This window comes from Hyaena hyaena, unplaced genomic scaffold (genome assembly GCF_003009895.1).
Source record: "Hyaena hyaena isolate Hyena2069 unplaced genomic scaffold, ASM300989v1 scaffold_363, whole genome shotgun sequence".
Classification (NCBI taxonomy): Eukaryota; Metazoa; Chordata; class Mammalia; order Carnivora; family Hyaenidae; genus Hyaena; species Hyaena hyaena.
The window spans coordinates 650,443-662,488 of NW_024080995.1; the positions used below are offsets into that span (position 1 = coordinate 650,443).

Here is a 12,046-nt window from a genome sequence, read left to right on the forward strand (position 1 = left end):
ACTGGTGTCCTTATAAGAGGAAGAACTTTGGACTCAGACCCATACAAAGAGAAGATCAAGTTCACAGAGAAGGTGGCCATCTAAAAGTCAAGTAGATAGGTTTCAGAAGAAACTGACTTGCCAGCATGATCTTGGAGTTCTACCCTCCTTAATTGTGAGAAGACAACTTAATGTTTGCTTAAGCCATTTGGTCTATGGTATTTTGTTATGGCAGCCCTAAAATACTAGGAAGCCTTTGATATCTCTTGAGAACATACTAGCAAGATTTGTTATACTTTTTAAGAAGAAATAGTTTTCAAAACTACATTGTGTTTTCATACTTAATAGAAAGTCAGTGGTTTGTGTTTATGTAGGAGAATAGGGGATAAGACCTGTTTTCGCATATGGATACTCCAAATTAATGTGAAGCCACTCACTTACATTCATGTTATTTTTTCCTCTAAGAATCATTAAATGTATTTGCAAAAAGGCAAAATCAGCAGAAAATTCAGAAGACAAAATTTCCAAGGTCTGTTTTTATAATGGAAAAACTTAATAACCATCCAATAGGGTAGAAAAAAACCCCCACCACAAAACCTAACAAAATGTAGTAGTGCATTTGTAGTAGTAGATTTGTATATTTATTGATTACATATGGTAAGCAATAAAAATGCAATATGTATAATTTATTTAAGTAACTTCTAAAATCTTTGTCATTCAGTTGATTTCTAAGAATGGACTCCACAGTATTTTGAAGAAAAATTGATATTTTTCATTAAATGTTTGTAGACATAGTCTGTGATAGTTTAATATAGGTAATTATTGAAAAAAATAATCATCATTGTTTCTTTAAATTACAGAGCAAACAAGAGAATGAAATTTTATATTTTCTGATACTGTGGCTTTGATTTAGTATTTTATTTTTTCTAGGAATGTGTGTGTGTGTGTGTGTGTGTGTGTGTGTGTGTGTGTTAAATACCTCCTGCCCCTGAAAAGACAGTTTCCAAATGATGGAAAACATGTATACTTAAAACGTCAATATATCTGGAAAAAAGTTACAGAAGTATTTTGCTTTGCACCCCAGGTGATTTAATTTTATTTCAGCAGAAATTATAGAGAAGGTATAAGAATTATAATAAATATCAGCAGTATAGAATTTTGCCAGTGATGTTATCTGGCATGTTGAAAACAGCGATATACTGAAGTGCCATTTGACAGGAAAACAGAGCCATATTGTTTCATCTTTTCATTACATTCAGAATAAACATAGATTCAAACCGATTATGGAAAACACTGTATAGCTTAATACAAGGAAAGTCCCATTGTGACAGACATGAAATTTCCAAACATCAAGTTTACAAGTTCAACTAAAGGTTATCGAAATCTCTATTCTCATTTCAGACATCAGTGTTTCTCAGCCTGAGTGTGAACTGCAAATGGGAAGAGATGTTTTACTCAGTGTCACTGTAGCACCTATTCCTTTTAATTTGCTCTTCCACGGTGAGTTGTTCAGACTGGACCCCCACTCTAGGAAACGAAGGCTTAGCTGCATGTGCACTGCTCAGAACATCACAACTTGTATTCCCATTAACGTGGGCTGTCCCTATTGCACCATGCCAATGTTTGATGTCCTTCCCAAATTCTCTTAAATACAAACATGGCATATTTTTAATTTGATCTACAGATTCCATTAAGTCATGTTCGAAAATGTTCTCATTCTTTTCGGAAAAAGCAGTGATCTTCACAGGGTTAGAAAAGAAGAAGTGTACGTTTTTGTTATTTGCATGGTTTCCTTTGATGTTTAAGATATTTGTATCAGAAGAGGCTAAGGAGCTTTCCTCCTTTCCTATTAACCTGCCACTGAGACTCGGTTTGGGGACAGACTGCACGGGACTGCCAGCAGTAGCTCTGTCAGCCTGTTTACCGAGAGCCGTGGCTAGAATATTCCTTGAGTATGTCTTCTCAGATTCAAATATACCAAGTAACTCTGAGATTCGAGATGCATTTTCTAAATTTTCAATTTGAAATTCACTTGCGGTGTAGTTTGCTTCCCTTGACTGTGGTAATAGATTAGGAAATTCTAAAATAGATGTCTTTTGCCTGCAATTATTCAGACACGAGACTGCTACATAATTGTTATTATTATTCTTATTCAAATTCTCTTTGCAATTTTCTGGCACCACCTCATCATCAGTGTTAGCAACCTGTAAAACTTCCGCACCATCAGGTTCATTAGTTTCTTCATTTTTCTCCTTCTGAGCACTCTGCACAACCACATTATTGTTGTCATTAAGATCCATTTCACTTTTCCTTTTATTCTTTGTATCTTCAGCCTCATTCAGCTTATCTTGCACATTCTTATTTCCTTCCTTCTTCTCATCTTTTCTTGCTTCGTACATTTCCATGTCTTTGATTCCTGTAACATCCTCTTTTTGACACATATGGATGGACTGCAGACATGGCTGCAGGAAAGAAACATTATCTTGCTCCTGCCCTTTATTTTCCAGAGTTTTAATGGGTTCGATTAGTGATTCACTTTTAAATTCAGAGGATGTAGGAAATGTCATTTCCGGTGGCCATTTAGGTTTACTCATTTTGAGCTCTTCCTCAAGGGGGAAGTTTTTCTTAGGCATCTCCCTGGAAGGGGGCCAAATGATTTTTAATTTTCCCCTCTCCCTGAATTTTCTCAAATCATCTCTTTGTCCTCTACTGTTACCATCATCTAAATGTTTATTAAGATCTCCAAGTAAGGCAGTGTTTTCCACACTACTTTTACACATATTTGTGTCTTCATAAGGAATAAAATCCATTGAGCTGCTTTGATTTTTGTAATTCCATCGATCTTTATGCTGTTTGTGTCCAAAACCTTCATCATAATTTCCTTTAGATTTGAAAAGTTGGTTAAAGTGAGGCTTACAATATATTTGTCCATGAAGTGATGCATAATTTCCCAAACTGCCAAAAAGAAAAAAAAAAGAAAAAAAATGTTTAACATTCTATATATATAACATAAATTCATAGGGAATTAGGAAATTAATGATTTCAAGAATGAGTCAGAGATTCAGTGCAATTAACTGACTGGCAATAGGAATGTGCTTATTAACTGAACATTCTTGTTAGATAATAGTTACTGCTAATATTCAACAGGATACATGTCTTACAGTATTTAGAATTTCATGTTGTATGTCAAGTACTGATATAATAGGTATTATAGTGTAATACATATGTAGTTATAGATGGTGTAAAATGATAAGACTAAACCTTTGCTAACTCAGTGATTTGTGTGGGGAGGGGGGCTGCAATTTTCAATAAATCCTGAAAAGTACACACACACAAATCAACCATTTAAATTTCCTTGTTAACTAGATTTTGAATGTATTGGAAAAGTTGCTGATGCAATTGTTTATTTGGCCTCTTTGGGGAGATCAACAAATAGAGTGCCTGTTAACATTAAAATCAAATTTAGTCAGACATTATTTTTTAATCTCTCTGAATCTCCACATAAAAACAGATACACAAAATAGATAGCAAAACTTAAAGCCCATGGATAAAATTTGTAACAAAACTAAGTGATGGGTGCTTGGGTAGCTCAGTCAGTAAAATGTCTGACTCTTGATATTGGCTAATAAGGTTGTGATCTCTTGGCTTGGGATCAAGCCCCACAGTGGGCTCTGTGCCAAGCAGGAAGCCTACTTGGGATCCTCTCCCTCTCCCTCTCTCTCAACTCCTTCCGCACTCATGCTCTCTCTCAAAATAAACAAATAAGTAAACATTAAAAAAAACTAAGTGACAAAGTATCCCCACCAAACCCAAAACATAAGGAAGTAAAAACAAACCAACAACTGTAAGACTAGCCTGAGAGTCGCATCTGCATGAATGACAGCTGAGGAAGCAAGGAAGGTGTCTGAAAGACTGGAAAATATAAGACTACAAAATAGCCAGTGTTTTCTGGAAAGAATCTCAGGCCGATAGAGGCTGGGAGGGGTTTTACCTTCTTCATTGGCCACTGAGTGCAAGGGTCCTGTAGCAGGGAAGTCTGAAGAGGCTAAAGAAGTTAAAACTCTCAAAATTGACCAACTGCAATCCCCTTTTAGGATAAGACTTTATACTGAGAACAAAAATATGGAAGTGGAATAAAAATATAATTGGATAATGATGACAGAAATGAAAGAGAGGGTCCTAACTAACATGGGGGAGAGGAATCAAGATAGGAAATTCTAGAATTCAAGCCATTATAGTTTTTTGGACAGTAGATGAAAACTAGAAGAGGCAGTTCTATGAAGTTGGGAAAACCATCCTGAACATTGCTTTGTTCTAAGATTTGGGAAAACCAATGCCATATGAAAATAAGCCACAGAAAAATATTAAGGTCAAATATCATACAAAGTCATTATAAGAAATGAAAGAGTAAGGAGCATTTTTCATATCACTACAGACAATGAAAACATGCTAGAAACACATGTTCTCAATATCAACATTAAAACATGATAAAAGGGCTTGAAAGCACAGCATGAATTGTAATTAGAAAAATGTCATAAATGTGTTAGAAATCTGGGGAAAATATCAGAAATAAAAGGAAAAAAGTCAGTAATAAAAATTAAACTAAAAGAACTTAAGAGCATATAAACACAATAGAAAATATTTTAAGAAGAGAAACAGGGGACTAAAAGGATGAAAATTTACAATCAGAAATGAAAAAAGAGGATTTGAGAGAAAGACAAATAATAAAGACAGGAACAAAATATCCATGTATGTATAAAAGAAGTTCCTGAATGAGAAAATAAAGCAATGCAATAGGTTAAATGCTAAAAAGCTATAGTTTAAGGAAACTTTCCTCATATAAAAAGGTATAGAACTATGTACTGAAAGAGGCACACTAGGTAACTGATACTATTTGACCCAGAATGATCAACATCAAGAAATATTTTAGTAAAATCACTGGACTTTAAATAAAAAGGAAAAAAAATCATTTGTGTTTATCTAAAAAGAAAAAAAAGCATATGATTTATATGAGAAAAAATCTAGATTATTATCAGTAATTTCAACACTTTATGTCAAAAAAAATGTAATAATGCATTTAAAATATTCAATGAAAGAAAGTATAAGTCAATGATATTACTTTCAGCAAAACTGACTTTCCACTAGCAAGATCACAGAACAGCCTTTTCTGAATGATCTACTAGAAAATAAGCTTGCATAACTAGAATGGTTACAGAAGTATAAACATAAAGATCCAATGCAAACATTATATATATATTACCTATAAACTAAGATGAAATGATGGCAATGAGGGAGGTGGTGTGATATGTGATGGCTGTTTAATATGACACTGAAGACCTAGCACAATTTTTTAAAAAAATGGAATGCGGATGAATGGGAGCAAATGCCAGTTTTTAAAGTTTTAATAATCAAATTAGGGGTGCTGATAGTTTTGCTATTCCAAAATTTGTTCAAATGAATATGGGATACTCTCTTTTTTAAATGTTTTATTTATTTTTGAGAAAGAGAGAGAGAGAGGGAGAAAGGGAGAGACCATGAGTGAGTGAGGGGCTGAGAGAGAGAGGAGACAGAGGATCCCAAGTGGGCTCTGAACTAACGCACTGAGCCTGATGCCGGGCTTGAACTCTTAAACCGTGAGATCATGACCTGAGATAAAACCAGGGTTGGTTCCTAACCAACTGGGCCACCCAGGTGCTTCCAAATATGGGATATTCTAATTCTTTCATCTCCTTTGTCTCTGAGAACCAGAGGTCTTGAAGTGAAAACAAGGAGACAGACGTGGAATAGAAAAGAGGCTAACACAAAAGCAATGCAGTTTTGAATTCAATTTGAGATATTCCTACAAATTCATGATGTATTTTTTCTTTATATATAAACATTTACTAGCTCTCCACACTAAGAAAGCTTTGAAATTGTAACCAACCCAGTAGAAAAATAAAGGGAATAAAGGGAACTGACTCACAATAAAGGGAAATGACTGATTCTGGGTCTGGAGGAAGTAAATGTACCAAATGAGTACAGAACACCTAGTCGTACCAGAAAATGAGGAAACTATCAAAGAGTACTTAGGTCTTGCCAAAAGGACTGAAGAGACAACCTGAAGAGGCCACGTATAGAATAATTTGAGCATCAGTAATGATAATAACTGCATCTGATTGAAATCAATCAAATATATGTAAGTATAAGAGTTTAAAATTGGATTCCTCTTAGGAGATGATAAGGAAACATTTCATTACATTGTTAAATAAATAACTGATACTTTGGCAAAGCAGGTAAACAAAGGGAAAAAAGTTATGTATTTATTCTGCCTTTCCTTAACCAAATGTACCATAAAGTAACCAAAGAGTAGATGAGGGGAAGCATCACCTATAAAAGTATTCAAACTAATAATGAAAAAGAAAGAACAAAAAGAGAATATCAACATTTTGTGAACATCAGTTAATGGATATAGGTATTAAGATTCCAATATCTGCCATGATCACAAAACCAGATACAAGCAGACACTATGTGCTTACTATATTCTTGTAAACACTCCTTACGTTCTTGCAAAAGGTATCAAATGTTAGTTTAAACCAGAATCTAGATTCAGCTGACAGTTTGTCAGAAACATAGGGGAGAAAGGAGTATGTGAACTACACGATAAGTGAGCAATCAGCAAATCCAGACTGTGGATAATTCTACACATCAGATATCTCGGGTTCTTCACAAATAAATTGTAAGGAATGAAAGAAATGGATAGAAAACTCTATAGATTTGAAAGATGTAAAAGATATGTCAAAGTTTTAAAAAATGAACACAACTAAAGTATAATATCCAGGAAAGCATATTTGGATTAAAAAAAAACTATAAAAATGCAAGGAAAAAAGCTATTAAAAAGCACACTGTTTACTCGGAGAGAGACAGCTGGTTGTGTTTGGGTGAGGCACATGGAAGGAGCTTCTGGACCTGCTGGCAATGTTCATTTCTTGACCTTGATACTAGCTAGTGGTGTAATGACTTTTTAAAAATATTAGTCACTGGGGGTACCTGGGTGGCTCAGTTGGTTGAGCGTCCAACTTTGACTCAAGTCATGATCTTAGGATTTGTGAGTTTGAGCCCCATGTTGGGCTCTGTGCTGACATCTCAGAGCCTGGAGCCTGCTTCGGATTCTGTGTCTCCCTCTCTCTCTGCTCCTGCCTCTCTGCCTCTCTCTCTCTCAAAAAATAAACATTAATTTTTAAAAAAATATCAGTCATTAAATATTTTTCAGTCCTCATTAAATGTCAGGCCTTTACAAGGTGTGGGAGTCAACCATTAACATAGTCCCCACAGCTGGAAAGCAGTTACATTAGATTGCGTTAGGAATGGGGCAAGCACGGGATTCTCTGGGAGCACATGGGAGGGACACCTGATCGTTATGTGGGGATTGAAGCAGGCTTTTGCAAAGACATAAAGTCTCGGTTGAGGTCTGAAGAATGAGTGGATATTAATTAGCCTGGTGAAGTGCTAGAGGGGAGGCATGGGAAAAGTCCTACAGGAGTGGAAATAACATTTGGGATCAACTAGATATGAGAGAGAAAGCTAATGACTTTGAGGAATAGAAAGAAAGTCAGTCTTAATGAACAGTAACATGCAATGGGAAGGGATGTTGGGAAAGGAGCTGGGGTAAGGCTCTGAATTGCCCGTTAATTCATAGTAAGAAGCTAATTTTACTTTGATAGAGGTAACCATCATATGTTTTAAACAGGGAAGTGACCTCAGATTTGCATTTTAGAAAGATCATTTTAACTACATTATGAAGCATGGCACTGGGGCAAGTTGGTGGTGGTGATGGAGGTTAAGAGATACTGGGGGCAGGGAGGCTAATTTGTTAGAAAGACTGTTGCATTAGTACAGGTGAGAGATGACACTTGCTTGGAAGATACCTGGGCTGTGGGGATGGAGAAAAATGTACAGCTCAAGAGGCATTTATGGGACATCAAATATAGGGGTTGGTCATTGCTTGGGCATAAGGAATGAAGAAGAGGAAGGACTGAAAGGAAACTTCGTGTTTCGGTCATTGAGTTAGTGTTAATGTCATTTATTGAGAGAGTAGCATATGGACCAGAAGTCAAGGAAGGAATTTCAGAAGAGAGAAGATAATGGGGCATATTGAATTTGGTGTACTAGTGAGAAAGATAATTGGAGATAAGTGCCAGTCATTGAAATATAAGCATCTGATAGAGGAGAGAACTGGGCTACTACACAGATTTCAGAGTTCTTCCACATGGATGACGATTAAAGTCATGCGAGTGGATGCCATAAACTATATATATAAAGAATATAAACAGAAGAATAAATGGCCATAATGCAATTCTAAGGAACTCTAACATTTCGGAAATGAACAGAAAAGAGACACCCACATAGGAGTCTGAGAAGGAACACCCAGAAGGTAGGAGGAAAATATTATACTCCGGTGTCATGGAAACCAAAAATAAAGAACATTGCAGTAAGGGTGTTTGACATTGTTACTTTAAGCCAGATATAGCCTGATACATATTGGATTTAGCAAAATAATTACAATTCCAGCATCTCAAACTATAGCCACACCAAATGCCACATTCATTAAAAGGCATTTATAACTGTATTGATATTGTGCTTCTGTTGCACCAGACAGGAAAAAAAAAAAACACACCAAAAAACAAAAAACTAGTATATTTTACCTGACACTGACAATACTCTATATTCTTTTTTTTTTTTCTTTTACTTAGGTGCAATACCCAGACATAGGTATACTCCAGCCCACCACCTAATTTTGAATATGAAGTTTTACTGGAATACAATTGGGCCCATTAGTTTACAGCATACTTGTTCATTTAGTTATCTGTGGATGCTTTGCATTCAACCAGAAAGTTGAGTAGCGACAGAAATCGCATGGCTTATATAATTGAAAACATTTACTATCTCGCCCCTTATAGAACAAGTTTGCTGACTACTGATCTTGAATTTAGACTTTAGAGGTGCCTGGCTGTTTCAGTCTGCAGAACATACAATTCTTGATCTCAGGGTCTTGAGTTCAAGTCCCATGTGGGGCACAGAGCTTACTCAAAATGAAATGAGATTGGGGGTGCCTGGATGGCTCAGTTGGTTAAGTGTCTGATTCTTAATTTTGGCTCAAGTCATGATCTCATGGTTTGTGAGACGAAGTCCTCACATTGGGCTCTGTGCTGCACAGAGCCTGCTTGGGGTTCTCTCTCTCTCTCTCTCTCTCTCTCTCTTTCTGCCTCTCCTCTGTTCACACTCTATCAGTCTCGAACATAAATAAACAAGGGGCACCTTGGTGGCTCAAGTCAGTTAAGCATTCTACTTTCTCTGGTCATGATCTCGCAGTTTGTGGGCTCAAGCCCTGCACTGGGCTCTCTGCTGTCAGTGTAGTTTCTACACTCCTCCTCTGCTTGCAAGCTCTCTCTCTCTCTCAAAAAATAAATAAACATTTAAAAAAATTTTATGGTGCACCTGGGTGGCTCAGTTGGTTAAGCGACCGACTCTTGGTTTTGGCTCAGGTCATGATCTTACAGGTTTGTGAATTCAAGCCTCACAAAGACCTCTGCGCTGACAATGCAGAGCCTGCTTGGTATTCATTCTCCCTCTCTCCCTGCCTTCCTCTGCTTGTGCTCTCTCTCTCTCTCTCTTTCAAAATAAATAAATAACTTAAAAAACATTGTAAATAAATTAATAAAATTTCAAATAAAACAAAATAAGATAGAAAGTAGAATCCAGACTTCAGACTGAAGGGGTAACTTAAAAATGCCTATTTGTACAGCATTTCTTGATTTCTCTCATCGGTGTGATCTCCAGGTTTAGACAAAAGGAACCTTCCTGGGTTTGATTAAGAAAGCAAGATTTCAAAAGGAAAGGGGTCACAGCCATCCTGAGAAAAGAGGAACCTGACTACACCCTCCTTTGTAGTCATGTTAACGGATGACAGCAAGATGTAGAAAAATTTGTATCTTCTAGAGGGATGCTGCTATAAGTACATTTAGGCTCCTCCAATATGTGTTCCACAGACCACAGTCTTTTACCTCAGTTTGCTGTTGCAGTGGTGGCATCGGAAGCAGGATTTATGAAAACTCTGCTTGTCCGCTACTAGGCACTCCATTGGATAAACGGTCTTTTGACAAAGTGTACATATTGCCTTGTCTTGGAGAGGCAGCTTCTAAAAATAAAAAATTACCAAAGTTTATAAGATAGTGTCTTCAGTCACACTGTAAAACCAAAAGAAATAACAGCGTATTGACTAGCCATGCAGTTAAAGTAAAAGCTCTTGAGACAACTATCCTAATAGTGCTTTTGTGGAGACAGGCCATCCTACTGTCAGGTTTGAGGTTCCAGAACAATCAGTGCCCACAATTTTCACCTACTAAAGCATCCTGGAGAGAGTTCTCCAGAGTGCCTAGATATCTCTTAAAGCTGACAATACTGTATTTGTTTAATTTCCTTGATGACTTCATGTGGACTCTGTGACACCATTTCCTAACTTGAACGCAACAAGACTCCTGAATACGTTGAGACATTCAGGGCCATTCCTCCTCAATCTAATGGCTTCAGATTTTAGGGCTCTGGGGATGCTCATGTTTGCCTTTTACATGTTTCCTACCTCTTCCCTGGCTCTATCATCCCTGCAGCCACCTGCTGGGCTCAGGTGACTACCAGCTCCTGTGAACCACAGGAGTTCTATCACTAACCAGCGCTTAGACAGAGGTTCAAAACTGACATAGAACTTTCACCCTCAGCACTGCTTTGAGCCTCATCACAATCCCATGAGACCAATGAACTAAGCTTCCATGTAAGTTATATATAAAGTCATATATGCTCAGGGTTATTTTTACAAATAAGTATATACTTTAGAGCCTCTATGCTCAATCTGAGCTACTAGGAGATCTCCTTTGTTTATTTGGCTCTAGAAGGACACACATTTCTATATTTAACACCTGGTGGGGGTTTTTCCCCTTCTTTGTATTTTCTATATGCTTTTAGCTATCTTAACAGAAACTGAGCATTTGAAATTAATTAGACAGCTTTGATTATGCCAGAAGCAAGCACATTAAGAAGTCATATTAATCTGATAAACTAGACACATATGTTGCAAATATGATAGAGGGATAATTATTGATTTCAGCAGTTTTTATTCTTAAGCTTGCTCTTTCTTTCAATCCGTTTAAAAGAATGGACTATGTTAATGGTGCACATTACTTATGTCAAATCTTTTTATCGTAAAGCCTCATTAATTGTAAAAAGTAGAGAAATATAAAGAAATAAAGTGTTTTCTGATGTTAAAAAATATGTACTAAGTCCATGTGTTTTGAATTTCCCTCCTACTAAATATAATCAAATCTTTTAAATGTATTGTCTATGTTCGTCTCTGAATGAGGCCGAGTGAACTATCATTTGGAGTTTAAGAAAGGTGAAGTTAAATTAGTGATAGAAAATATTGGCGGCATTAGAGAATGCTAACTCATCCAAATTCATAATAAATATATAAAAAGTCTAATTCCATACCTATATTTTTAATCAAAGATATCAATCAATAAAAATCATGGAAGCACATATGAAGGGTGTAAATTATTTCTTGGGTTATTAGTAGGCTGGACTGAATGAAACAAAACAGCATTCAAGTCTGGCATTTAAAAATACGTCAATAGATGATACTCTACATCGAAAACCCGACAGACTCCACCAGAAGCCTACTAGAACTGATCCAAGAATTCAGCCAAGTTGCAGGGTACAAAATCAACGTACAGAAATCGGTTGCATTTCTATACACCAACAATGAAGCAACAGAAAAAGAAATCAAGAAACTGATCCCATTCACAATTGCACAAAAAACCATAAAATACCTCGGAATAAACCTAACCAAGGATACAAGAGATCTGTATGATGAAAACTATAGAAAACTCATGAAGGAAATTGAAGAAGACACAAAGAAATGGAAAAACATTCCATGCTCATGGATAGGAAGAATAAATATAGTTAAGATGTCATTACTACCTAAAGCACTCTACACATTCAATGCAATTCCAATCAAAATTGCACCAGCATACTTCTCAAA

At 36.3% G+C, this 12,046-nt stretch overlaps 1 protein-coding gene across 2 annotated transcripts in view; it reads right to left on the reverse strand.

Moving 5' to 3' along the window:
* Positions 1–1,191: 1,191 nt before the first annotated feature.
* Positions 1,192–12,046, reverse strand: part of XIRP2 (xin actin binding repeat containing 2) — a 317,604-nt gene continuing 306,749 nt past the window's right edge. Inside the window, exons 8-9 of one of the 2 annotated variants that reach the window (XM_039250148.1) lie at positions 10,020–10,153; positions 1,192–2,934 (exon numbers count right to left, since the gene is read on the reverse strand). In XM_039250148.1, coding sequence (XP_039106079.1) covers positions 1,431–2,934; positions 10,020–10,153 — 1,638 coding nt within the window. In that variant the 3' untranslated portion in view covers positions 1,192–1,430. The remainder of the gene's footprint in view (positions 2,935–10,019; positions 10,154–12,046) is intronic. The other variant, XM_039250147.1, reaches the window with a different exon arrangement.